Here is a 25,580-nt window from a genome sequence, read left to right on the forward strand (position 1 = left end):
TCCTGCTGAGCCGGATGGTCACATCGCACAGTGAACTGGCACAGATCTACTTGCACTTTATTTTGTTTTAAAACTGTTCTAATTTGTCTCATTGGGTTGTTTAAATTAATACTGATTAGCTAATTGATTTATTGCATCATATGGGAGGCGCATTCCCAATCTCGTTGTACCCCTGTACAATGACAATAAAGATATATTGTATTGTATTGTATTGTATATCTTCAAATTTCAGTACACTATATCTAATAGTTCTCATTTATACTCCCCGGTTATTACATCCTGAATGTATTCCAAGTCCATGAAGCATGTTTTCTTTTTATAAACGTGTTATTCTACTTAATTGTCTGATGATTTTCTCAATGTCCTCCCATAACCCCTTTTTTAATCGATTCTGGCATTTCCCCAATACTAAACAGTCTGCAATTTCCCGCTTCCTGTCCTTTTCTTTCTTGAATATCTTCCCTTTTACTTTCCTCTCCCCCATCCTGTAATCCATAATGAAATCAACTGGGGCACAGATCCAGCTAAAGCTCTAATCTGGCACAGGATCTTAGAGCTAACTCCCCAATGAAAATGGTGGGGAATCTCACAAAACTGAGCTCTGCTGCTAAACACCGCACGGACCTCAGCAACAGAAGGCTTGACAGATACGTCCTCCAGCTTTATTCAATAAGCTTGAGTCTTGTGCACTTACCCTGAATTTACTGTTAGTTAACGGAAAAGTTTGGTTTCAAACTGCCTGTCTTTACCAATAAATCCCATGTTATCCCCTTACTCTCCAATTTGCTTTTTTTTTGCTCTTTTCCCAAAACTGCTGGCTCCTTGCTGGATTACTTTTACACAGGCTCCAGGAGTCTTTTGGTTATCACCTTCAATTTAGCGTACTCCAGACATCAATAAACTTTTCATTTGCAGTGAGCATTAAGTTTAAGCTGTATTCTAAACGCACAGCTACAGCAGTTCAACAGAGGTACTGGATAGTGACCAGGAGTAATATTATCTCTTAAACTTCAACACAGTAGCTCCCGTGATATCATCAAGGATCGGGTTCTGTGCGACAAGGGTACCATCGGGTTCTGTGCGACAAGGGTACCACATGTACATCAATCTCATCCACACAGAAACTGAGCAAAAACAGGGCATAATCCATGATATGTTCCATCACTCTCATGCAATTTAAAAAAGTCTCTGTAACACGATGATGGTGGTCATGGACAAAATAAATGGATAATTTCTCTCTCAATGAATCTTGGCGTACATAATGTTACAAATGACTGAGTTTAACTATATGCACATAATTTCCATGCAATCGCCTTTTGTTCACTGCATTTTTCAGGAAAAGATATTCTATATTTACCGCTGGTAATAAATATTGCTTAAAAATTACAAGCAAAAAGTTTGTTCCAGATACCAGTGCCGTAACGCTTGAATATACAAATGACTCAAATATCTTAAACTCCCATTAACAGATCCACTGTCCAAAACTTTCTGTAAAAATAATACAGAACTTGTCAATATCTTAGAAGATTCTTAGTACAATATAAATTAATTTTAACAACAAAGGATCACATTTTAGATGCAGCACCTCTTGTCATGTATTCAAACATTGGAGTCCGTTTAGACATAAGGCCCGGCAAATGAATTAATTCAAGTTCATCTGTTGTTGAAAGTCAAGTATGAGGGAAGAACATTTGCCAGCAAATTAGGAGAACTCTCTCTGCCTGCAGAAATAGTGAATCATTTATGTCCTCTTGGCTTTGGCTTACTATCTTGGACATAACACTGCACCTTTGGCAATGCAGCACTGCACTGAATTGTCAGACTTAACTAAATTTGAATCCTTAAACTTGGTTCAGTTATTATCACTTACTCCAAGCTGCCATAGAGTCATCGACTGATACAGTGTGATACTAACTAACTGTTTCTTGAACGATGGGATAGTCCCAGCCTCAACTACCTCCTCAACAGCTTGTTCCATACACACACCACCCTATGTGTGAAAAAGTTACTCCTCGGATTCCTATTAAATCTTTTCCCCTTTACCTTGAACTTATGTCCTCTGGTCCTCGATTCCACTACTCTGGGCAAGAGACTCCGTGATCTACCCGATCTATTCCTCTCATGATCTTGTACACCTCTATAAGATCTCCCCTCATCCTCCTGCGCTCCATGGACTAGAGACCCAGGCCTACTCAACCTCTCCCTATAGCTCACACCCTCTAGACCTGGCAACATCCTCGTAAATCTTTTCTGAACCTTTTCAAGCTTGACAATATCTTTCCTATAACATGATGCCCAGAACTGAACGAAATATTCTAAATGCGGTCTCACCAACGTCTTATACAACTGCAACATGACCTCCCAACTTCTATACTCAATTCTCTGACTGATGAAGGCCAAAGTGCCAAAAGCCTTTTTGACCACCTTATCTACCTGTGACTCGACCTTCAAGGAACCATGCACCTGTACTCCTAGATCCCTCTGCTTTACAACACTACCCAGAGGCCTACCATTTACTGTGTAGGTCCTGCCCTTGTTTCAACATCCCAGAATGCAAACCTTACACTTTTCTGTATTAAATTACATCAATCATTCCTCCGCCCACCTGGCCAATCGATCCAGATCCTTCAGCAATCTTTCACAGCCATCTTCACTATCTGCAAAACCATTTGCCATTACGCATATTTAAATCTTGCTTTAAAGTTTACATGGAGTATGACATCGTTTTGGGAGGATCACTTGAGGATTATCTGAAATGCTCCAAAATTTGTCCACCACTAATTCATACCTGATTCAATTAAGGCAGATTTTACAGACTACAACACTAATACTGTACTCTGCCTTTAATAACTTCACCCCATAATAGCATCGGCTTTGGGCAAGAAATGCAAAGAAAAGATAGTTAAGGCAGCACGCAATTTGGAAAAATAAGTTACATCCTCAGAATTTCGATGAATATTGTTCATATTAGTCAAACAGAAGCAAACCACCGCAGTAAATACTTTTATTTTAAATTCATTGAATTATTGCTGGGAACGACTGATAAGAGTTTTAAAAAGCAGCATGTACAAGGAAAGCTATGCTGATTCCACCTTCCTAATTTTAGTCTCACCCCCCTTTTTGCAATTGTGGTGGGCACTCATCGAGAACTGCTATCCTCATCTTCCATTGCCTAGAAATGTAAACTTCATAATGGCATGAATGAAAAGAATGGCCGGTGAGTATTTAATGGTGCAGGTTGGTAGTTGGGCACAGCACGGGCAGACTTCAGGAAGTGAATATAATCCATTCCCTTTAGCCGTCCATGAACACGAAAAAGGGAAAGGAATAAATTACTGAGAATAGAACAGTTGAAAGAATAGGAAACATCTGTTTGCACTTGCATTGGCCTTTGTTCTTTGTATTTCCGATATGTTTCTTGTTCCTCCTACTACTTTTTCTCCTGCATTTACCCGTATTCAGAACATGCAATTTTGCCTGTCATAGGATGAAAGGAACCATCATTTTTCCCTCTAGTAAATTAATTCTATCTGGGATAACTATTCTACACCAATGTTGGAATAGATAAGACTTGTATGCACCGGGTACTTTTCAAGGCCACATAATATGTCAGGGATGTCAGGGGTTATGGGGAGAAGGCAGGAGAATGGGGTTGGGAAGGAAAGATAGATCAGCCATGTTTGAACGGCGGAGTAGACTTGATGGACTGAATGGCCTAAAGCTGTTCCTATCACTTTTGAACTTAGGGACTTGTATCCCGAAGTATTACAGTCAATGAAGTACTTTTGAACTGCAGTCACTGTTGTAATATTGGCTCATGATGAGGGTGATTGTGAATGACCATTGTGGTGGCAGTCTCAGTCCCATTGAACTCAACTGCCTTTGGCATTTGCTCCATCTTCTGAATTTAACTCTATCAATTGACAAAATAGTTGCCTTATTTTGGGAAGTTGCGAAAATTAGGCCGATAAAAATACTTTAATTCCTGATCCATTCATCCTAATCAAGCTCCTACCAACGTACTCTATGTCTCTCTTGCCTTTAGCTGATTCACCAATATCCACCTTTGTAGTTGTAGACAGCAATGGTTCTGTCATCCTTTGCTTTACAAATCAAATGTCACAATCTGACTCACAGCTGTATTTTAAGTTCAGTACTGAATCATACATATACGGTCTGAGGTGGGGTAGCACAGAACCAAATGGATCTTTGTGAATTGAGAACAGATGGCACTGAAATAAGGATTTGCATGTGGCCTTTGAGGAAGTAGTCTAGTTCAATCCCAGAGGGGGCTTGCTGAACACAGGCCTTACTGTGTTGCTCTCCGAACTCACTTCTAGTTCTATTACATTCAGGATCTTAAATCATACCATGGAAAATAAGCAAGAGGTAAGTCATTGAACAAAATGCTTGTAATTATGATCAAAGGCTTTTGAAATAAAATAAAAAAGCTGCAGTAATTTTGAATCTTCACTGAGAACCGAGACAAAAAAACACTGGAATAAAACAACACAAAGTGCTGGAGTAACTCAGCGGGTCAGGCAGCATCTTTGGAGAACAGGGAAAGGCAACGTTTTACATTGGGACCCTTTTTCAGACCGATTGTAGTAGAGGGGAGAAAGCTGGAAGAGAGGTGGGGGGTAGGGGTGGGGACATTCTGGTATGTGGTGAGTGGATACAAAAGTGAGGTTGGACAAAGGCCAGAGATGAAAAGACAAAACATGTGAGATAAGGAGACAAAAGGAAGCGGCATGAAAGGGGAAGCCAGAGGAAATAATATAGGTGGAAGGGGGTGGGGGAAGAGGAAAGGGAGAAATGAGAGCTCATCCAGGTGAGGCACAGGGAGGAGAGGGGGTAAAGAGAGTGGGAAAGGGAGGAGTTTATTTACCTAAACTTGGAGAATTCAATGTTCATACTGATAGGTTGTAAGCTATCAATTGGATTCTCCAATTTTAGGCTGGAACAAGATTTCACTACTTTTATACCCCATCCCTTTCCTTTTTTCCTCCACTGGCAGCACAATAAACAGCAACAATTCACTTCCCTTACTAACTACTTGCTCAGTAATTACCAATTATGAAGTGCTTTGCAGCATTTTTAATCATGTTTTAAACTACCTACTATAATTGTAATGGTTTTTAAATGTTTCTGAATGTCTAAAGCCCCTGCAGTCCTTCTATTGTAGGCACTGCCACAATGCTGCAGGATAGAAAATTGGTTGACAGACAGAAAGCAAAGAGTGGGGATAAATGGGTCCCTTTCGGAATGGCAGGCAGTGACCAGTGGGGTACCGCAAGGTTCGGTGCTGGGACCCCAGCTATTTACGATATACATTAATGACTTAGACAAAGGGATTAAAAGTACCATTAGCAAATTTGCAGATGATACTAAGCTGGGGGGTAGTGTGAATTGTGAGGAAGATGCAATAAGGCTGCAGGGTGACTTGGACAGGTTGTGTGAGTGGGCGGATACATGGCAGATGCAGTTTAATGCAGATAAGTGTGAGGTTATTCACTTTGGAAGTAAGAATAGAAAGGCAGATTATTATCTGAATGGTGTCAAGTTAGGAGGAGGGGGAATTCAACGAGATCTGGGTGTCCTAGTGCATCAGTCAATGAAAGGAAGCATGCAGGTACAGCAGGCAGTGAAGAAAGCCAATGGAATGTTGGCCTTCATAACAAGAGGAGTTGAGTATAGGAGCAAAGAGGTCCTTCTACAGTTGTACCGGGCCCTGGTGAGACCGCACCTGGAGTACTGTGTGCAGTTTTGGTCTCCAAATTTGAGGAAGGATATTCTTGCTATGGAGGGCGTGCAGCGTAGGTTCATTAGGTTAATTCCCGGAATGGCGGGACTGTCGTATGTTGAAAGGCTGGAGCGATTGGGCTTGTATACACTGGAATTTAGAAGGATGAGGGGGGATCTTATTGAAACATATAAGATAATTAGGGGATTGGACACATTAGAGGCAGGAAACATGTTCCCAATGTTGGGGGAGTCCAGAACAAGGGGCCACAGTTTAAGAATAAGGGGTAGGCCATTTAGAACGGAGATGAGGAAGAACTTTTTCAGTCAGAGAGTGGTGAAGGTGTGGAATTCTCTGCCTCAGAAGGCAGTGGAGGCCAGTTCGTTGGATGCTTTCAAGAGAGAGCTGGATAGAGCTCTTAAGGATAGCGGAGTGAGGGGGTATGGGGAGAAGGCAGGAACGGGGTACTGATTGAGAGTGATCAGCCATGATCGCATTGAATGGCGGTGCTGGCTCGAAGGGCTGAATGGCCTACTCCTGCACCTATTGTCTATTGTCTATTTCTCTATTGAAGGTCCCAGGCTCTACATTCAGCAACACTGACAGAAATATTGGAAGTAATTTGCGACTTAAAGAGACTCATGTGGCGGCAGTGTTTCCACGTTCATGAAGACCTCGTCTTATCTTGGTAGCCAAGGTCACAGGTTTGGGAGGGATCGCTTTGCCCTGAATGGTGTCAAGCATCTTGTGTGTTGTTGTGGAATCCCGGACAAATGAAGAGTATCCCATGACCAACAGACTTGTGTCTCCTGCATTATGGAAAGGCTTTGGGGCTTCAGAAAGTGACTCACTTTCCGCAGGATACTTAGTCTCTAATCTACTGGTGTAGCCACGGTATTGATACTGCTAGTCCGGTTGAATTTCTGGTCACTGGTGACAGCCAGGATATTGATAGTGATCATCGACTTCTCCAACTTTAGATAGTTCCTCTGTCCCTCTCTTCCCCTCCCCCTTCCCAGATCTCCCACTGTCTTCCTGTCTCCACCTATATCCTTCCTTTGTCCCGCCCCCCTGACATCAGTCTGAAGAAGGGTCTCGACCCGAAACGTCGCCCATTCCTTCTCTCCTGAGATGCTGCCTGACCTGCTGAGTTACTCCAGCATTTTGTGAATAAATACCTTCGATTTGTACCAGCATCTGCAGTTATTTTCTTACACTTGACAGTGATTGAAGTCTCCAAAAATAATATTTTATACCACTTCTCCATCAATCTGACAAGGACGCCGACAAAAAGCCTTCTTCCCAATGTCAACCGTACGAGCAACATTTGGATCTTCTACTAACTTTTTTGATGTCCACTATATTACTTTTAATGCGTTCAATTAAAAGTAAGAGATGGGACTTTTTTGCCTGAGTTCAGAGTAGCGTACTCTGTAAACAATCATAAACATACCCAACAAACATTCACCTTTACTTTTTGCCACTGGGCAAGTTTTGTGTTTAATTTGGGTCTCTTCCTTGTCCCTGGATTTTTTACTTTATTGAACAGTGTGTCAAGTAGGGTCACGATATCAGTGATATTTTGGTGGCATTCTGCCAGCAATAACCACCTCGAGTTTGCGATTCTACAGTATGTTAATTCAACTGCCTTTCCTATTTCTACTGCACTGCCATGGTGAGGGTAAATGCACACTAAAGAAAAGCACCTCATATTCCGGTTATATTCCACTACCTTCTGCACTCTTTTAGACTTAAGAGATACAGCGTGGAAACAGGCCCCTCAGCCCACCGAGTCCGCACCGACCAGCAATCACCACGTACACTAACGCTATCCTACACACGAGGGACAATTTATAATTGTTTTTACCAAAGCCAGTTAACCTACAATCCTGAACGTCTTTGGAGTATGGGTGGAAACTGGAGCACCTGGAGAAATCCCACGTGGTCAGAGGGAGAACATACTTACTCCGTACAGACAGCACCCAAAAGTCAACATTGAGCCTGTGTCTCTGGCGTTGTAAGGCAGCAACTTTACCGCTGTGCCACTGTAACCGCCCAAAGCATGCTTGTATTTTTCTCTTTACTCTACCTCTTGTACTTGTGTATGGCTTGATTGTATTCATGTCCAACCCTAATCGTTTGAAGAGAATGTTTTTAGCCAGCACCTATGTTCTCATGCAACCAAAACAACCAACAGATTAGATCCAAGCTCTGTAGTCCTGTCACATCCACCCAAAATAACAGGCACTACAAATATCTTCATTATCAACAATGGGGGAGCCCACCACATCAGTACAAGAGAGAAATTTGAAACATTTGCAAGACTCTTCAGTCAGAAGTTACAAAGTGGATGAGCCAACTTGGCCTCCCCCAGTGGTCCCCAGCATGGCAAGATGCCAGTCTTTAGCCAATTCAGATCACTCCACGTGATAGGAATAATGGCAAAAGGTACTAGATACAGCTAATGCCATGGGCTTTTAAGGCATCTGGGAAGATTCAACATGTCCATGAGCATTCTCTCAAACTTCTACAGTTGTGTTTACAAATGTATTCTGAGATGTATCTGTTATGGCAACTGCTCTGCTCTGAGCTGCAACAGCAAGACTGGAAGAACCCTCCAGGATGCGGGACACCCTGTCCATTCCCTCTTCCCAGAAAAGATACTGGAGCTTGAAAATCCAGACGTCCAAATTTCAGAAAGCTTCTTCCACATTATATCAGACTAAGGAACCATCACTTCTTTCACTCCACCTTCACGGAGGTGCTGTCATGTATTCTTATTCTTAACTCCATTTCATTTGCTTATTATGTTCGTCTTTTGCGCTATTTCACATCGCATTATAATCTTTGCACCGTGGAACTGTTCTTTATTGTCATATTTATCATTACTGTATGTATAATATTTACTTGGAGATTCATGTCAACAGGGAGTTTCATTGCATCTCTAATGTACATGACAATAGAGACCCGACGTGCAGCAGCAGCAGCAGCGTCTTCGCCCGCCCCGGATCGCGCGGCATGGGTCGGCCCGCTGCGGACCTTTCACCGTCCAGCGCGGCCTGGAACGTGGCAACGACAACAGCCTGACCGCGGGAGAAGACGGCAGGGGAAGTGAAAAGACAATCAGGCCTTCCATCACAGTGAGGAGGGGACTGGAGGAGACTCACTGTGATGGATGTTTCTTTTTTTTGTGTTTTGTGTTGGTTGGGGTTGTGTAATTTGCTTATTTTATTGCTCTTATTGTTGGACTGTGGGTGACGAAATCTCGTCCAAAAGACTTGTTTTTTGGATGACAAATAAAGATATCCTGAATCCTAACCTGAATCCTGAATACCTTAATTTGAATCTGACCACCTAAGATGATAGTATTGGTCCGTGGACAAGGCCTGATTATCAATTTCATTCTTGTATCTGGAACGGAGGAATATTTGATCTGTATTTTTCCTTGTCGGATTTCCAGTTTTTTGACTTTGCAGAGAAATTTTACCTCCACCCAACAAACCCACATCATTACCACCTTACCCCACCCCCTACTCACCATACTCCACCTCACCACTTGTGTTTGACAGGGTTCTCAACTGTTGTATAACAAATGCTCTTGCATAGTAACTGAGTCTTTGCACTCCAATAACATAACATGCAGCAACCTTTCTGATCGACATTCTAGTCGGGTGCAAAGATAAACCTAACTCTTCCTTGGTCTCCTTCACTTTTGATTCAGGCAAGTGCTGCCCTGGTTGATCAGTGTCATGTCAGATGTTCCCTGCAGAGAAATCAGATAGTATGGAATTTATGTTCTGCACCTGCACAGCATGAGTTGAAGTTTTATTAAGAAAATATGGAAACAACTAAAATCAAAGAGAGAGAAATTAAGTCTTCTGCTTTTTAAGAATGTGAGTTGGAAAAATAAAATGAGGATAAAAGAATATTTATTCTTTCTAGAAGTTTTATTGACCTTAACTGCTGATATGTATGGGGAGATAAGGACAGACCGCAGGGTCAAAGTTATTCTACCAGGGTGATCATTCACAAGCTTAGGAGAGCTTTCCTTTTAGATGTTTTAAAAAACTAAATGTGCAATCAGAATGTGCTTCTTCGTTGAATTCAAAGGATTAAATGTAATATTCACACAATAGCCAAGAACTCTAATGGATCCATGTAACTTACTTTAATGCTTGCGTTAAATGCATTTACAGCAGGACTTTCTCAGAACAAATGCGCTTGAAATCAAAATCAGCTATTCAAAGATTTCCTGAACTTGAATATGTGCTGCATATTTCAGGAGGATTGGGCTGTTCTCCACAATTCAACAATTCAACAAATCTGGTGCAACCTTGTAAAATAGTTTTATTGCTCATCCACTTTACACTATCCACCAAAGAAAGAAAAAGCTATGTTTAAACAATATGCAACAGAGTACAGCTGGGAGTTCTATGGGAATAAAATCACCCTTCCTTACCATCTGGTCCGAATGTGACAAAAGAATGAAAGGGGGAGGGGCAACGAGAACACAATGGGGGCCCGATGTGGGGGGCACAAAGAATGATGGGGTACCCGACCTCCCAAGAGCGACACCCCACATTTGCTCAGATTAAACCCCATCTTTTTTTTCTGTTCAATTTAGTTTATTGTCACGTGCACCAAGGTACAGTGAAAAGCTTTTGTTGCGTGCTAACCAGTCAGCAGAAAGACAATACATGATTACAATTGATCCATTTACAGAGTACAGATACATGATAAGGGAATAACGTTTAGTGCAAGATAAAGCCTGCAAAGTCCGAACAAGGATAGTCCGAGGGTCACCAAAGAGGTAGATAGTAGTTCAGCACTGCTCTCCGCTTGTGGTGGGATGCTTCGGTTCCCTGATAACAGCTGGGAAGAAACTGTCCCTGAATCTGATGGGTGTGCCATTTCTCCGCCTATCTCTGCAGTTGACCTATACCACGCTGTATATTTTGGCCTCCTTCCACACTATCTACAACTCCAAGAATCTTGTTGTCATAGAGTTATAAAGAATCAAGAGTGGTTTATTGTCATGTGTCCCAGATAGAACAATGAAATTCTTACTTGCTGCACACAACAGAATACGTAAACATGGTGCAATGTAAACAATATGATAAACGAGAGAGAAAAAAGTTCAGTGTATGTATATATATATATATGTGTGTGTGTGTGTGTGTGTGTGTGTGTGTGTGTGTGTGTGTGTGTGTGTGTACTTGTGGGTATGTGTGTGTGTGTGTGTGTGTGTGTGTGTATGTATATATATATGCCACCCAGCATGGAAACAGCATGGAGCCACCCAGCATGGAAACAGACCCTTAAGTCCAACTTGAACCATGCCGACTAAGATGCGCCATCTACACTGGTCGCACCTGCCTGTGTTTGGTCCATATCCCTCCAAATCTTTCTTATCCATGCACCTGTCAAAATATCTTTTAAATGTTGCTATAGTGCATGCCTCAACTACCTCCTCTGGCAGCTCGTCCCATATACCGACCACCCTCTGTGTGAAAAAGTTGCCCCTCAGGTTCCTATTAAATCTTTCCCCTTGCCATGCTGTATGATTCTATGACTTGATAGACAATAGACAATAGGTGCAGGAGTAGGCCATTCGGCCCTTCGAGTCTATTGTCTATTACCACCATTCATTGTGATCATGGCTGATCATTCTCATTGATCTTGATGTACTTTCTAACTGCAGCAACAGAATCGGTTAGAATGACACAGAATGACCACTACCCTGGCACCGTGACGTGATATCAAAATGACCATTATACTCCCTACTTGATAAGGGTGCAGTCTCAGATTGAGCAATCTTGAGAACATTTATTTAGATAAATGGATCTGATTAAGCCAATGCGAGCAATTTTCAGGTGCCTTTGTAATATTTGTTGTTAGTATATATTAATTAATCGACTCCCAACACTTTAATTTACTCGCAATTTACAGAGGCCAATTAACCTTCAAACCCGCTTTTAAACAAAAACTTTGGTGCTTTCATTCTGTAAAAACTGGTGTTCGGAGAGGAATTTCCACAAAGTATAAGTGGATTTCATTGAGACATGCAGATAAATGTAACACTCAATGTACATTATGGTTATAGTTGAGTCATGCCTTATGCTCTCTTCTCTGTAGAAAGTTCACTTTCCTATCTTAAGTCAGATGTTCACACATTGCGAATTGAAATTGGATATTCTTTTCCTCTAAAATCTCCGCGATTACTTTTTAATTACAATTCATTGACTGTAAAATGCTTTGGGACATCCTGAAGATATAATATCCAGAATATTCATTCATTTGCATTTGATCTGTTTGGTCAACTTTCTTTTTCTTTGCCATTGCCGTTACATTTCATTTTTTCAATGCAAGTTATTTACACATTTCTTTCATTGTGGAGACAAGCGTGAGAAAATAGTCATTGGTTAACAATCACAGACAGACAATGCTCATTGCTTCACCAAAGTAACTGTAAATTAAATGAGAACAACATGCAAAAAATAACATTACACGCATCGAGAAAATGTCTACTTACTTTGGCACTGCTCATTTTTTTCCACACAATCAGCATTTTGTATTATTATTTTCCAGTAAATTTAGTTCAGTTTAAAGATACAGTTTGGAAACAGGCCCTTCAGCCCACCGAATCCGCATCGGTCCAGAAATCCCTGCACATTAACACTATCCGACACACACTAGGGACAATTTATATTTGTACCAAGCCAATTATCCTACAAACCTGTACATCTTTGGAGTGTGGGAAGAAACCAAAGTACTCGGAGAAAACACACGGAGAGAATGTACAAACTCTGTACAGACAGCACCCATAGCCAGGATTGAACCCGGGTCAATCAGCAGCAACTCTACCGCTGTGCCACCGTGCCACAAAAGTTTGTACAAGTCAATAGGTTTATTTCCTGCTCATTCGGGTATTAAACTCAGTATACCATAGCTAAATGTAGATTGTGTCTAAATGTATTGCACACAGAAAGTGAAGTTGCTGTTATTGGATGGTAATTGAAGATACTTAACATGAAGAGAGCCTGTAAAGAATCTTAATGCCCAGCAGCCAGGAAATCAGGCCTTACTTTCTAAATATGAAACTGATGGAGGGACTTCCTCTTTGAAATAGAGAGTGTAAAAGGATTTGGTGATTAATAGTTTTTCATTTAATTCCACAAAAAGCTGGAATTATTTAAAAACTACAAGTATGTAGTCACTGATTTCAAATGCAACTCGCTGGACACGTACAAGTAGTTTAGAAATCATGTTCTTGGTTAAAACGTTGTCTTTTCCTGGGCACCCTGTATAAATAATTCTGTGGTACTGAGGCATTTGTACTGGGAGAAATTAAATGTCATTAGCAATGGTTAATTTAGCCAAATCTTAATTAAGAACTGCTAAGATCATCTCTAAAGGTCCAAGGGCATCCCTTCTAATTGCTATCATTCCTTGTTACAAGAAACTGTACATGCAAATGATAGACATGAAAGAGCACAGATTAATTTATGATGTTCTGCTCGTCCTTCCATGGTCACATAGTTTAATATTATCATTCGATGATATGCATAAGGCATACGATAAGGCTACTGTGGGAAATAAAAGCTCACGATGGTGGAGATAAGGTGAGAAATTAGTCGGCTAATAAGAAACAGAGTGTCGTTGTAAATGGGTCTTTTTCTGAAAGGCAAGATGTAACACGTGTACCACAGGACTGTGGCCCCAGCTTTTTGAGTCTGAAGAGGAAGGGTCTCGACCCGAAACATCACCAATTCCTTCTCTCCAGAGATGCTGCCTGTCCCGCTGAGTTACTCCGGCATTTTGTGTCTATCTTCGGTTTAAACCAGCATCTGCAGCTCCAACCTACACCAGCTTTTTACCACTCGCAAAAAAACTTGGATAAGACATGAATACTAATTTTAATATGGGCAAAGATGCTGAGCAAAGATGTGAGTGGACAAACACCCAGTGAAGGGAATATTCAGTGGAAACTGCTAAATTATCCATTTTGGCTGAACAAATTGAAAATCATGTGCCTATTATATAAATGGTGATTCGCGTCAGGACTCCAAGAAATAGATGGATCTGCAGACCCTGGAGCATGATTTGCTGAAGACTGCTATTCAGGTACAAATGAAAAATAGAACAGTACAGCACATGAACAGGCCCTTGGGCTGCGAATGTCCATGCCGAACATGATACCAAGTCAAACTAATCTTCTCTGTCTGCACATCATCCATATCCCTCTATTCCCTGCATTCCCATGTCCATATCCAAAAACCATCCAAATGTCACTGTCGTATCTGCCTCCTTCACCGCCCCTGGTAGCGTTTTCCAGCACCCACCACCCTCAGTGAAAAAAAACCTGCCCCTCACATCTCCTTTACATTTTTGCCACTCTCACCAGCAATAAACAAGTCATATGAAAAACTTGTTTATCACTGGGGAAATTGAATACAAAAGTAAAGAGGTGATGCTTCCATTATGTAGGACATTGGTCAGACCATACTTGGAGTACTGTGTGTAGTAATGGTTTGCTTTATTAAGTAAGGACATAACGCATTGGAAGCGGGATACAGAAGGCTCAACGTACCGATGCCTGGAATGGACATGTTGTTTTATGAGGCTTAGCTTGTATTCACTGGAGTTAGAAACAGTGAGAGATGAATTGTAAGATCCTGAGCTACGGAGGATACGTAGAGGTTGTTTCCATTCTAGGAGAAATGTGTAGGAAGGAACTGCAGATGCTGGTTTACACTGAAGATAGACACAAAATGCTGGAGTAACTCAGTGGGACAGGCAGCATCTCTGGCTCCCGAAATGTCACCCATTCTATTCAGAGATGTTGCCTGTCCCGCTGAGTTACTCCAGCATTTTGTGTCTATCCTTTCTAGGAGAATCTGGAATCAGGGTGGGCTGGGTGGCACAAGGGGAGGAGGAAATCACAGTTGTAAAATAAGGGGCAGCCCACACAAGACAAAAAATAAATCACATTTTCCATCTTTCCTTACGACATTTGGCCCAATAAATTTATGCCAGTTCACACAACAATCCTTTCCCCCCCCATTGATTTCCCTTGTAATATTTTCTCCTCACTTTTACATCAATTCTATTGAACACTGAAATCACCTAACGATGGCCAATTAACCTACCAACCTACACATCTTTGGGATGTGTGAGAAACCAGAGTACTGCGAGGAATTTCATCCGATCACAGCAAAAACATGGAACCTCCATGCAGACAGGACAGGAGATCAGGACTAAACCGAGTCATTCTAGTTGTGAGGTGGCGGCTCTATTAGCTGCACTACTTGCCACCTAGAGAAATGAAATGTTTTTTTTTCTCAGAGGGATGTCACTATTGGAATATTTAAAAGTCAGAAGCAGATAGGTAATTGATAAGCATGGAGGTGAAAGATCGTAGATAGAAACATAGAAACATAGACATAGAAAATAGGTGCAGGAGTAGGCCGTTCGGCCCTTCGAACCCGCACCGCCATTCAATATGATCATGGCTGATCGTCCAGCTCAGCAACCTGTACCTGCCTTCTCTCCATACCCCCTGATCCCTTTAGCCACAAGGACCACATCTAACTCCCTCTTAAATATAGCTGATGAACTGGCCTCAACTACCTTCTGTGGCAGAGAATTCCACAGACTCACCACTCTCTGTGTGAAGAAATGTTTTCTCATCTCAGTCCTTAAGCTGTGACCCCTGGTTCTGGACTTCCCCAACATCGGGAACAATCTTCCCGCATCTAGCCTCTCCAACCCCTTAAGAATTTTATATGTTTCTATAAGATAGACACAAAATGCTGGAGGGACAGGCAGCATCTCTGGAGAGAAGGAATGGGTGACGTTTTGGGTTGAGACCCCTTCTTCAGACCCTCTTCTCCCTGTTTTTATATTCTAGGCATCTCAAAATGAATGCTAGCATTGCATTTGTCTTCCTTACTACCGATTCCTTTACTGCCATTTCTGGTCGAGACATGAAAGCCTACAGAAGGGTCTTGACCCGAAATGTCACCCATTCCTTCTCTCCAGAGATGCTGCCTGTCCCGCTGAGTTACTCCAACATTTTGTGTCTATCTTCGGTTTAAACCAGCATCTGTAGTGCCTTCCTATACAGGTGAAAGATGGTCTTCGGTCCACATGAATGCAGAGACAAGATGACAGATCAATCGGGATTTTTTTTAAATGGTGGATTCATTGAGCGATTGAGTGATCCACTACTCCCAAATTATGTGTCTATGCACAAAAATAGCCAGAAGAGTAGAGTTTGCACTCAAGAAATCAGAACACAGTATCCATCTATCTCCTTTAACGAGGAGTAAAATCAGTTTCAGACACAATACCAGGACCACCGAAACAAAAGATCCTTATACTTGGTTTCAGCTAGTATCAGAAGTGGAGGAGGTGGTGCTCACGGAGGTACTGACTGCTTTAATCCATAACAATGGCACTTAACTAATTACACATGGGTGAAGAATCCACATCCTACACCCTGACTGCATTCATCAAGGAAAAAAGACGATGTTGCAATTTTTTTTACCTCGGGTCAATAATCCATCAATATTGAATACTTTCCTTTTCTTGTCGTGCTTAAATGCAAAGCTTCTTTGTTATTGTGCCAAGGTTTAGGAAAAAAACATTTGCAAAGGAGAACTTAATTAATCACAGGCAATTGAACAGCTAATTTTATTACAAATAGCAATTATAATCACATTTATATCCAAAAAACTGCATATTTAAGCAAAAGGAAATGCTGAGTCATTAAAATTACGCATTTAAGCACATAGCCACACCAATTATTATCAAATAACAGAACTAGAATGGTCACATAAAGACTGAAAATCGAACAACTGTGAGCAAAATTTATACAAATGAATTTTAGAAATTGGATTATGCTGGTGAACCTCCAGGGTGGTCTACTATCAGATGTTATTCTGCATTTGTTGAGTTGTTGGCACATTGTATTTTTAAGAGCAAACGTGGATACCAATCAGTGGTTATACTGTATGATGGACGGGTGGCATAGTGGAATTGCGGGAACTGTTACTGCATCAAGCTCCATCCACTCAATTTAAATCCTGATATCCAGTGTTGTCCTTGGTGAATTTGCGCTTTCTCCCTGCAACTGCATGAGTTTTCTCAGATACTTCAACATCCCACCGCATAGTAAAGACATCATGGCTGATGGGTTAATAAATTACTCCTACGGTAAGAGGGAGGTGCGAAAATCAGGGTGAAGTTGATGGCCATATGAGAATAGGTTATCAGGTAATCAGTGGGGGAAATTAATTGATGGACTTGCTCTGACAGTGGACATAAACTCGATGGGTCAAATGGTCTCATTCCATGTAGTGAGAAGAAAAGAAACAAGAACACTGGATTTCTTCCTATTTCTGCATACCAGGATAGATGACCAATATTATTAGATCATGTGACCAGGGACAGACGGTCACGGAAATATGTTGATATTTACCACATGTCCCTGTCACTATTTAATGGCATTAATACAAAGATTTTCAGAGCAACAGATGTAAATCTCCATCTGCTTCTGATGCAACTTCAGTTTGCATTTCAAATTTTCTATCTTCAACACTGCATTTAAGAGAAATTATGAAATTAAAGTTTGGCTTTGTAACTAATGATTTTTATAATTGAAATAATGAAGTGAACTTGCATTCCTTGTCAGATTAATTTGAAACACTTTGCCCCAATAATTAGCTATAAGACGTTTGTTTAGTGCATCATTTCCCAGACTGCAATAACAGTGCGGGAAAGGCTTTTCTGACACGCCAACAAAAGACAGCTCCCTCTCCATCAAGACAACATGTAGAAAATAGCATGACCAACCAGCAGATAGAGTAGCTCAGAAAACAATTATTTATAAGATTATTTTCCACTGTGCCATCTCCTTTTTCATGTTAATGTTTCACTTAATTAAACGTTGATTTTGAATCTTGCATGTATATTTTCAGTTCAAAGCCATACAGTTTGATGTGAAAAAGCTGATTATGTTTGCAAAGAAATTGTTAATCAAAGTCCAATCTGTTTCATTATGGATTGCCCGAATTTGTAATGAGCTTTAGCCTCTATGCTAAATGTAAAGTATATCCACTTACCAATGGCTGACTTGGAAGGTTGCACCAAGCTTCTAGTTTCAGAAGTTTGGCCTTTGAGCTCTTCATCAGTGTTGGAATCAAAATCTTCCTTGGTTAATAATGGAGTTTCCTGGCTGGTGGTAACTGCACTCCTAAAGGAAGAAATCCACAGAAATCATTTGTTTACCAATAATCACTGTTCTTGAAATCTATGATGCCCGATAAAAAGCATTTTATCAAACCTCATTATGGCTCTGCTCAATGTAATCATAATCAGTGCATCCAATCATAGATAGACACAAAATGCTGGAGTAACTCAGCGGAACAGGCAGCATCTCTGGAGAGAAGGAATGGGGGACGTTTCGGGTCAAGACCGTTGTTCCAGACTCTTCTTGAGCCTGAAGAAGGGTCTCGATCCGAAACGTCACCCATTCCTTCTCTCCAGAGATGCTGCCTGTCCCGCTGAATTATTCCAACATTTTGTGCCTGCCTTCGGTGTAAACCAGCGTCTGCAGTTCTTTCCTACACATCCAATCATAGAGTCATACAGCAAGGAAATAGGCCCTTCGGCCCAACTTGTCCATGCCGACCAAGATGTCCCATCTACACGAGTCCCAACTACCCAGGATTGGTCCATATACCTCTAAACCTTTTCCATCCATGGACCAAACCAAATGCCTTTTAAATATTGTTATAGTACCAGTCTCAACTACTTTCTCTGGCACCTCTATGGTATTAGTTCCATATACCCACCACCCAATCATGTACTCAAACAAGACTATGCTAAGCCATGATATTTAGTAGTGAAAAAACCCGTGTACTAATTTACTTTTTCAGATCTCAGTAATATTAACATGCTCAAAGAAAGCAAAAGATTAAATCTATATGAAGAGAGCCAGCATACGCCCCTTATTACCACAGAAAGTACACATAATAACTTGGCTAATGTGCAATGCAAAGGCTAACTTTATATCAGGACAAATGTAAATGCTTTCAAAATGGAAAGCACAAATAAGCAGATGGCTATCTATGCCGTATTCGTTCTGTTCTGGATTAGCCATTTGTAACACAAACACAGTTTTTTCCCTCTCCATTCACACTGCCCAATTTGCTGGGTAATTCCTACAAATCTTACCTATATTCCACAGCATTTACATGTCCCCTTGTTTGCTTTCTCCCTCACCAACTGTACTCATTCTTGCATGAACCAGTTAGTTTAATAACAACATATCCCCATTCCATTACTGGTCTGACTGCATCAGAGATATTCTCCTTTTCCTATCGATGTGGAGCAAGCAGCCAACTAGGATGCATCATCCATGGTCAGCCATGACCGAGGGGACTTAAGAAGAACTATCCCTCCCTCGCCTATCAAAGTAACTCATTTTTTTCTGCTTTTCAGTTCTGATGAAGGGTTTTCCAGCTGAAATGTTATTCATGTGTATAAAAATTATGAAATAAATAGACCAGGTAGATGCACAAAGTCTCTTGTCCTGAGTAGGTGAATTGTGGACTAGAGGACATAGGTTTAAGGTGAAGGGGAAAAGATTTAATAGAAATCTGACAGGTAACTTTTTTCACACTGAGGGTGGTGGGGGTATGGAACAAGCTGCAAGAGGAGGTAGGACAGGTGTAGCTGGGATTAGTGCAGCTGGGGCATGTTGGCCGGTGTGGGCATGTTGGCCCGTGGGGCCTGTATCCACGCTGTTTCACTCTATATTTCTCTTTCCACAGATGCTGTCGGATCTGCTGAACGTTTCCTGCATTTTTTCCAATCAATGGAACACAGGTGCTCCCAAATTTAAATACTCGAATGGGGATCCTCAGCAGAATAGTGAAAGGCTTGCAGAGGGTGGATGTTTTCACTAGTCAGTCAGGGGGTAGTGAATCTGTGGAATTCTTTGCCACAGAAGGCTATGGAGGCCAAGTCAGTGGATATTTTTAAGGCTGAGTTAGATAGATTCTTGATTAGTACAGGTATCAGAGTTTATGGGGAGAAGGCGGGAAAATGGAGCTAGGAGGGAGCGATAGATCAGCCATGATTGAATGGTGGAGTAGACTTGATGGGTTGAATGGCCTAATTCTACTCCTGTCACTTGTGAGAATTGAGCTGTGCTATTAGACACCACAGGAGGTTTTGATTGCAGAGGGACTTGACAAATGCAGCATCCTGCTTTGGTCAATAAGTTTGAACTTTGCACATTTCACAATGCACATGAAGATATCATTGACTTCTTATCCTTCTTTGACTTGAATTGTTAACCCTGCTTCTCTTTCCGGAGATGTGTCACGACTGAGTTATTTCTGTTGTGCGGTTGCAGTGAGAAAGTACATGGAGAGGGGGCGGTTTGGATGGGAAGGGATGAATGAACCAAGGAGTTATGGAAGGAGTGATCTCTGGGGAAAGCTGAAAGGGTTGGGAAGATGTGACTTGTAATGGAATCACATTGAAGGCGACAGAAGTGTGAGAGAATGATGTGTTAACTGCAGAAGCTGGTGGGTTGAAAGGCAAACACCTGGGGGAGCTCTGTCCTTGTTCTGTCTGGGGTGTTGCGAGAGCAGAACCAGTGGACACAGAGAAGACACAGGTGAGGGTTCCATCTGCCACAGCCACGTTTACTAAAGAAGGAGGACCTCAGATGTCCAAGAGGGGAAAGCCTTATCTTGGACACAACTGCGGCAGAGATGAAGAAATTGACGGTAGGGTGTGGCATCTTTGCAAGAGGCAGGTGGGAGGAGGTGTAGTCCCGATAATATAATAATAATAATAAACATTTATTTTATATAGCGCTTTTCCAAGTGCTCAAAGACGCTTTACAAAAACAGTCATGACATAAAAACAAACTGACGAACTGTCCTGAGGAGAAGCGGCGAACAAATAGCGCCAGCGTCCTCTCACGTCAGGGTCTGGCAGTAGACAATAAAGAACACAAGACACACAATTACAATTTTAACACAAACAGCCATCACAGTGATTGCTCCAGGCACACCCTCACTGTGATGGAAGGCAAAGAAAAGTCTTATCTCCTCCTCATTCTTCTCCCGTGGTGCCACGAGGCGATCGAGGCTCCCGACTTTTGAAGCCCCCACCGGGCGATGGAAAGTCCCAGGGCCGAGCCGAGCAGGCCGATGAAGGTCCTGAGCCCCCACCGGGCGATGGAAAGTGCTGCGGCCAGGCCACGCAGGGCGATGAAGGGCGCAGGGCGATGAAGGGATAACTGTGGGATAACTGTGGGAGACGGTGGATTTCTGGTAGATACCAGTCACAAGTTCACAGTCACCAGTCACAAGTCCATCGAGTCTACTCCGCCATTCAATCATGGCTGATCTCTGCCTCCTAATCCCATTTCCTGCCTTCTCCCCATAACCCTTGGCACCCGTTCTAATCAAGAATTTGTCTATCAAAAGAGAAGTTGCTGAGGGCGAGGACAAGGTTTTTATTTTTATAGAGATACAACGTGGAAACAGGCCCACCAACAACACGCGTAGTCGGGATCGAACCTGGATCTATGGCGCTGTAAGGCAGTAACTCTACCGCTGCACCACTGTGCTGCCCAGGCGGAAGAGAGTGTTGGTAGAGGGGAATGATTGGGTCTCTGTTCAAGGAGCAACCAGAGGGCCCTGAGATCTTCCTAGGGGAATGTAGGTGTAAAGGGACTGGATGTTCGTGTAAAGATGAGGCAATGGAGGTCTAGGAATTGAATTTTTGAGTAACATGTGCGATGTCTTGGACGTCGGTCGGAAAGGACTGGACATGCGGTACATGATAGAATCGGTTTTTGGAGAAGAGTTCAGTGTGGCAGGAGCAGGCAGAAACAATGGGTCTGCTGGGACAGTCCTGTTTGCGGATTTTGGGAAGGAGATAGAAATGGGCACCAAGGGGCTGGGGAGCCATTAGATTGGAGACAGTGGAAGGGAGGTCACCACTCAGATGTCGGCAGAAGGGACTGAAGCAGTGTTTGTTTTGTTTCTTTGTCTTTACCAGAATCAGCAGTTTTGATCTGAAATAAACCAAAGCTGATCGACAGCTCCAAAGACCAATATACAACATTCATGGCCTTTCAATACATTGGACTGAAATTGCAATAAAACTCAAGGTTTAAACAAATACCTGTCTTTGCTCCTGGCTTCTGTCTGTTCATGAGCACACTTTACTAGTTGTCTAATCTTGGCTTTCTTTTCATTTAGCACCAAGATGAAACGAGAATAGAGATCTTGCTCCAGGTCTTCCTTAGCCTTTACATATTTCTCCAATCTGGTGAAAAAGGACCAGGAAACATGTCAGAACTTAATTAAAAAAAATAAACAGGAAATCAATTTTTTCTAATAATTTGCAGATTTGCCAAAAACCCAACTACATAATGGCTCAAATTATTAATGCTGCGTGATAATTTAGATTCTAAATGCATTAATAAGCCAATACTGTGCTCACTGCAACGACTATCAAAAGTTCCACGGTAGTATAGAGTGCAACTTATTATAACCAAAAACAAATACAAAATGGTCTAAAATCCACAATTTAACTTAGGACTCAGTTGGTTGACTGAGTAAACAATCATATAAAAGCTATTGAAAATAGTCAAGAAAACATAAATCTGGAGAATTACGACACAATTCTGGGAGTTTGGTAGTTGATTATAGGTTTAACACCTGTAAAAGGAATATTTAGGAAGGATAAAGAGGCTTTTTCTTACTCACCTCCTATCTACCAGATATGAACTTTAGCAGAGGTCAGTGGCTCATCGGCCATCATTTTAAACATGTATAGTACAAAAAAAATCTCAGTAAAATGGCAGGCGAGAGAAAATAAGCAAAACAGCTTACCAAGAAAAACAGGTCCTGGATAACTTTTTTTTGGAAAAAAAAATGCTGCCAACAACTGTTGAATTCTCAATTATTCACAAAACCAATAATTAAGATCAGAGATTATGTGAATAATTTAAAAATCTGGTATCAATTAATAAACAAGTTCAACCACATTGTTCCTGATTTTAAAAACTTGTTCAACTATCTGCTTTAAAAATATATATAAATGTATTTAACCCTGTATTTAAGATTAATTATTTCGTAATGTATACACAACAATATACAATTCTCTATGCTTCAACCAAGCTCAACAAAGAAAGGTTCCAAATTCAGATTGTGGACTAACTTTGACCCAAGTATATAATTCACAGATGTTTTCTTTGAAATGAATTAAAAATACATTATTAAAACATTCCCACACGAAATCAGTCAATATTAAACAGATTAAACCAATTCTGTGGCAATTACTAACATAAAATATGTTTAGTGTTATTAAAATAAAAGAATCTTTGATAATTCAAGAGACAGTAAGAAAAGTTTACTTATTACTACCAAGGTCTTCCTGATCTGTGGGTTTAAATGGCTCAGAAATTCCAGCTGGTTCATATTCTTACATTATATCACTCCATAACATGACTTAAGATTTCCTTCAGATACTCAAGGTCATTCTTTTAAAGGCACTAAAAATATTACTGTTGAAATAGACATGGTTTTGATGTCCATTGAAAGATAGCCATGTGTGAATAGTGCACAGATTTTGTACCTTTATCAAAAGAATATGATTGTCAAAATACACCATGACCATTTATTTATAAAAGTACAATTCTAACCTGCTAACGTTGAAAGGGAAATCTGATTAATGCAACCATCAAAATAATTCAAAATAGCCATCTTTTTTGCAAGATTTTAATGTCATTCAATAACCTTTGCCTGTCACAAGCCAAAGTTTACAACTGAATTTTGTCAAGTAACAAGCTGACCATTGAATGTTATGCTTATATACAAATAAATTAATTCAATTTAAAGCACCTTATTTCCTTCAAATAACAGTTTAAAAAAAACCTTGGCCTGCTCTATTATTAACTCACCATAAAAAGAAAACTAAAATGTAGCCATTTGAGTGATATGCCAAGAATCAGAAATTTTATGCAACACCTAGAGAGCAGTCCTGAACTGCTATCTATGTCATTGGAGATCCTCGGACTATCTTTGATCAGACTTTACTGGCTTTATCCTGCACTAAACATTATTCACGTTATTCCCATCATCCTGTACCTATACACTGTGGATGGCTCGATTGTAATCATGTATTGTCTTTCCGCTGACTGGTTAGCACGCAACAAAAGCTTTTCACTGTACTGAGGTGCATGTGGCAATAAACTAAACTCAGAACTCAAAGATCACAAAAGTGAAAGAAATGATTGGTAAGATGTGCCACTTTATACTGTGAATGGAGACTTAATTAACTGTATAATTTTCATTGAAGAGCTTATGCATTCATTTAAAACTTTTAAAGAGGAACAAGTACTTTCAAAGTAGGAAATGTATTTGACAGATTGTGAGTTTAAAGGGCAGGAATACAAAACAAAAAAAATGTTGAAGGCATTTATTAAGATACAGTCATACAGCATGGAAACAGGCACTTTGGCCAAACTCATCCATACCAAACAAGATGCCCAAATATGCTAGTTCATTTGCCCACATTTGTTCCATATCCCTCTCAACTTTTCCTTTCCTAACATGTCTGAATGTATGTAGTTAGAAATTTGATTGATCAAAAGGAAAGACCAAATATGGAAAATAAAATGTTCATGAGTTGTTGGAACTGTAGTGAACTATAATGAGCTATTATTCACTAATACAGTTCAACTTCTCATTTGCATTAGTTTAGTAAGCTCAGCAGTCCAACTGTCAGCTGTGTTCTTAAGCTAAGATTTAATGCTACACAATTCATAGAGCCCAAAGTCAAGGATCCCCAGTACCACTCCCTTGTAACTGTCCACCATGATGCTGCCAATGCTCATAGATCTGTCTTGGCAGCAGGACGGGATATTCCATGGCTGGGATGGAGGCCTTTGGCACTTTTACTGGCTAGATATCAGCTGCTTGATTGATCTATGGGACATATTTCAAACGCAAGCAAATTTCCACAATTTTTAATGAATAATATTTTCCAGGGTAGTCTGAAACAATGAGTGTATCTTTTACAGGGATGAATTTAGTGGAGAGGCCGGTTGTATATACTGTCAATGTCAGGAAACCATTTGACAGAGAGTGTATGCTGGGTCTAAAGGGTAAGAATATAAAATGGAAAAAGTTGGAGATACTAATTTATATATATATAGTTTAATTCTTATTACAGCTCACATAGAAACATAGAAAATAGGTGCAGGAGGAGGCCATTTGGCCCTTCGAGCCAGCACCACTGATCATCCACAATCAGTAACCTGTTCCTGCCTTCTCCCCATATCCCTTGATTCCACTAGCCCCTCGAGCTCCTTGCAACATTTTGCTCCAAAAGAGTTACTTGGCATTCACGACAGGGCTAATGGACAATTACAAAACAAAAGGCAAGACTGAATAAAAATCGAAGGCTTTTTAGTGAGATTGTTGATGACAATCAGGTCATTTTATGGCCACCCACAAAGGCTGCAAGACTTTTATAGCCAGATTTTTAAAATTTCCTGAATATAAATTCAATCCCTTGTGGTATTTGAACCTACATCTCTGGATTATCACAACAGTCTTCTCTCCGATTACCTATCGCGCAACATGATCATTGATCGGCCCAAATGTAAAAGAAAAATAACTTGGCGATTTAAACATCTTGCTCAAGTTATGACCAAATTGAATTGAGAATTTGCACTCTGCCATCAAGAATAGTTCAGCTGGTAGAATTACTCAGTGCCTAATTCCTAAAATCATTA

At 40.9% G+C, this 25,580-nt stretch overlaps 1 protein-coding gene across 2 annotated transcripts in view; it reads right to left on the bottom strand.

The window, feature by feature from the left end:
* Positions 1-25,580, bottom strand: part of xrcc4 (X-ray repair complementing defective repair in Chinese hamster cells 4) — a 373,772-nt gene that overhangs the window by 206,582 nt on the left and 141,610 nt on the right. For both annotated transcript variants that reach the window (XM_078397044.1, XM_078397043.1), the window contains exons 5-6: positions 21,959-22,102; positions 17,869-17,999 (exon numbers count right to left, since the gene is read on the bottom strand). In XM_078397044.1, the coding sequence (XP_078253170.1) occupies positions 17,869-17,999; positions 21,959-22,102 (275 nt within the window). The remainder of the gene's footprint in view (positions 1-17,868; positions 18,000-21,958; positions 22,103-25,580) is intronic.

The sequence above is a fragment of the Rhinoraja longicauda genome, chromosome 3 (genome assembly GCF_053455715.1).
Source record: "Rhinoraja longicauda isolate Sanriku21f chromosome 3, sRhiLon1.1, whole genome shotgun sequence".
NCBI lineage: Eukaryota > Metazoa > Chordata > Chondrichthyes > Rajiformes > Arhynchobatidae > Rhinoraja > Rhinoraja longicauda.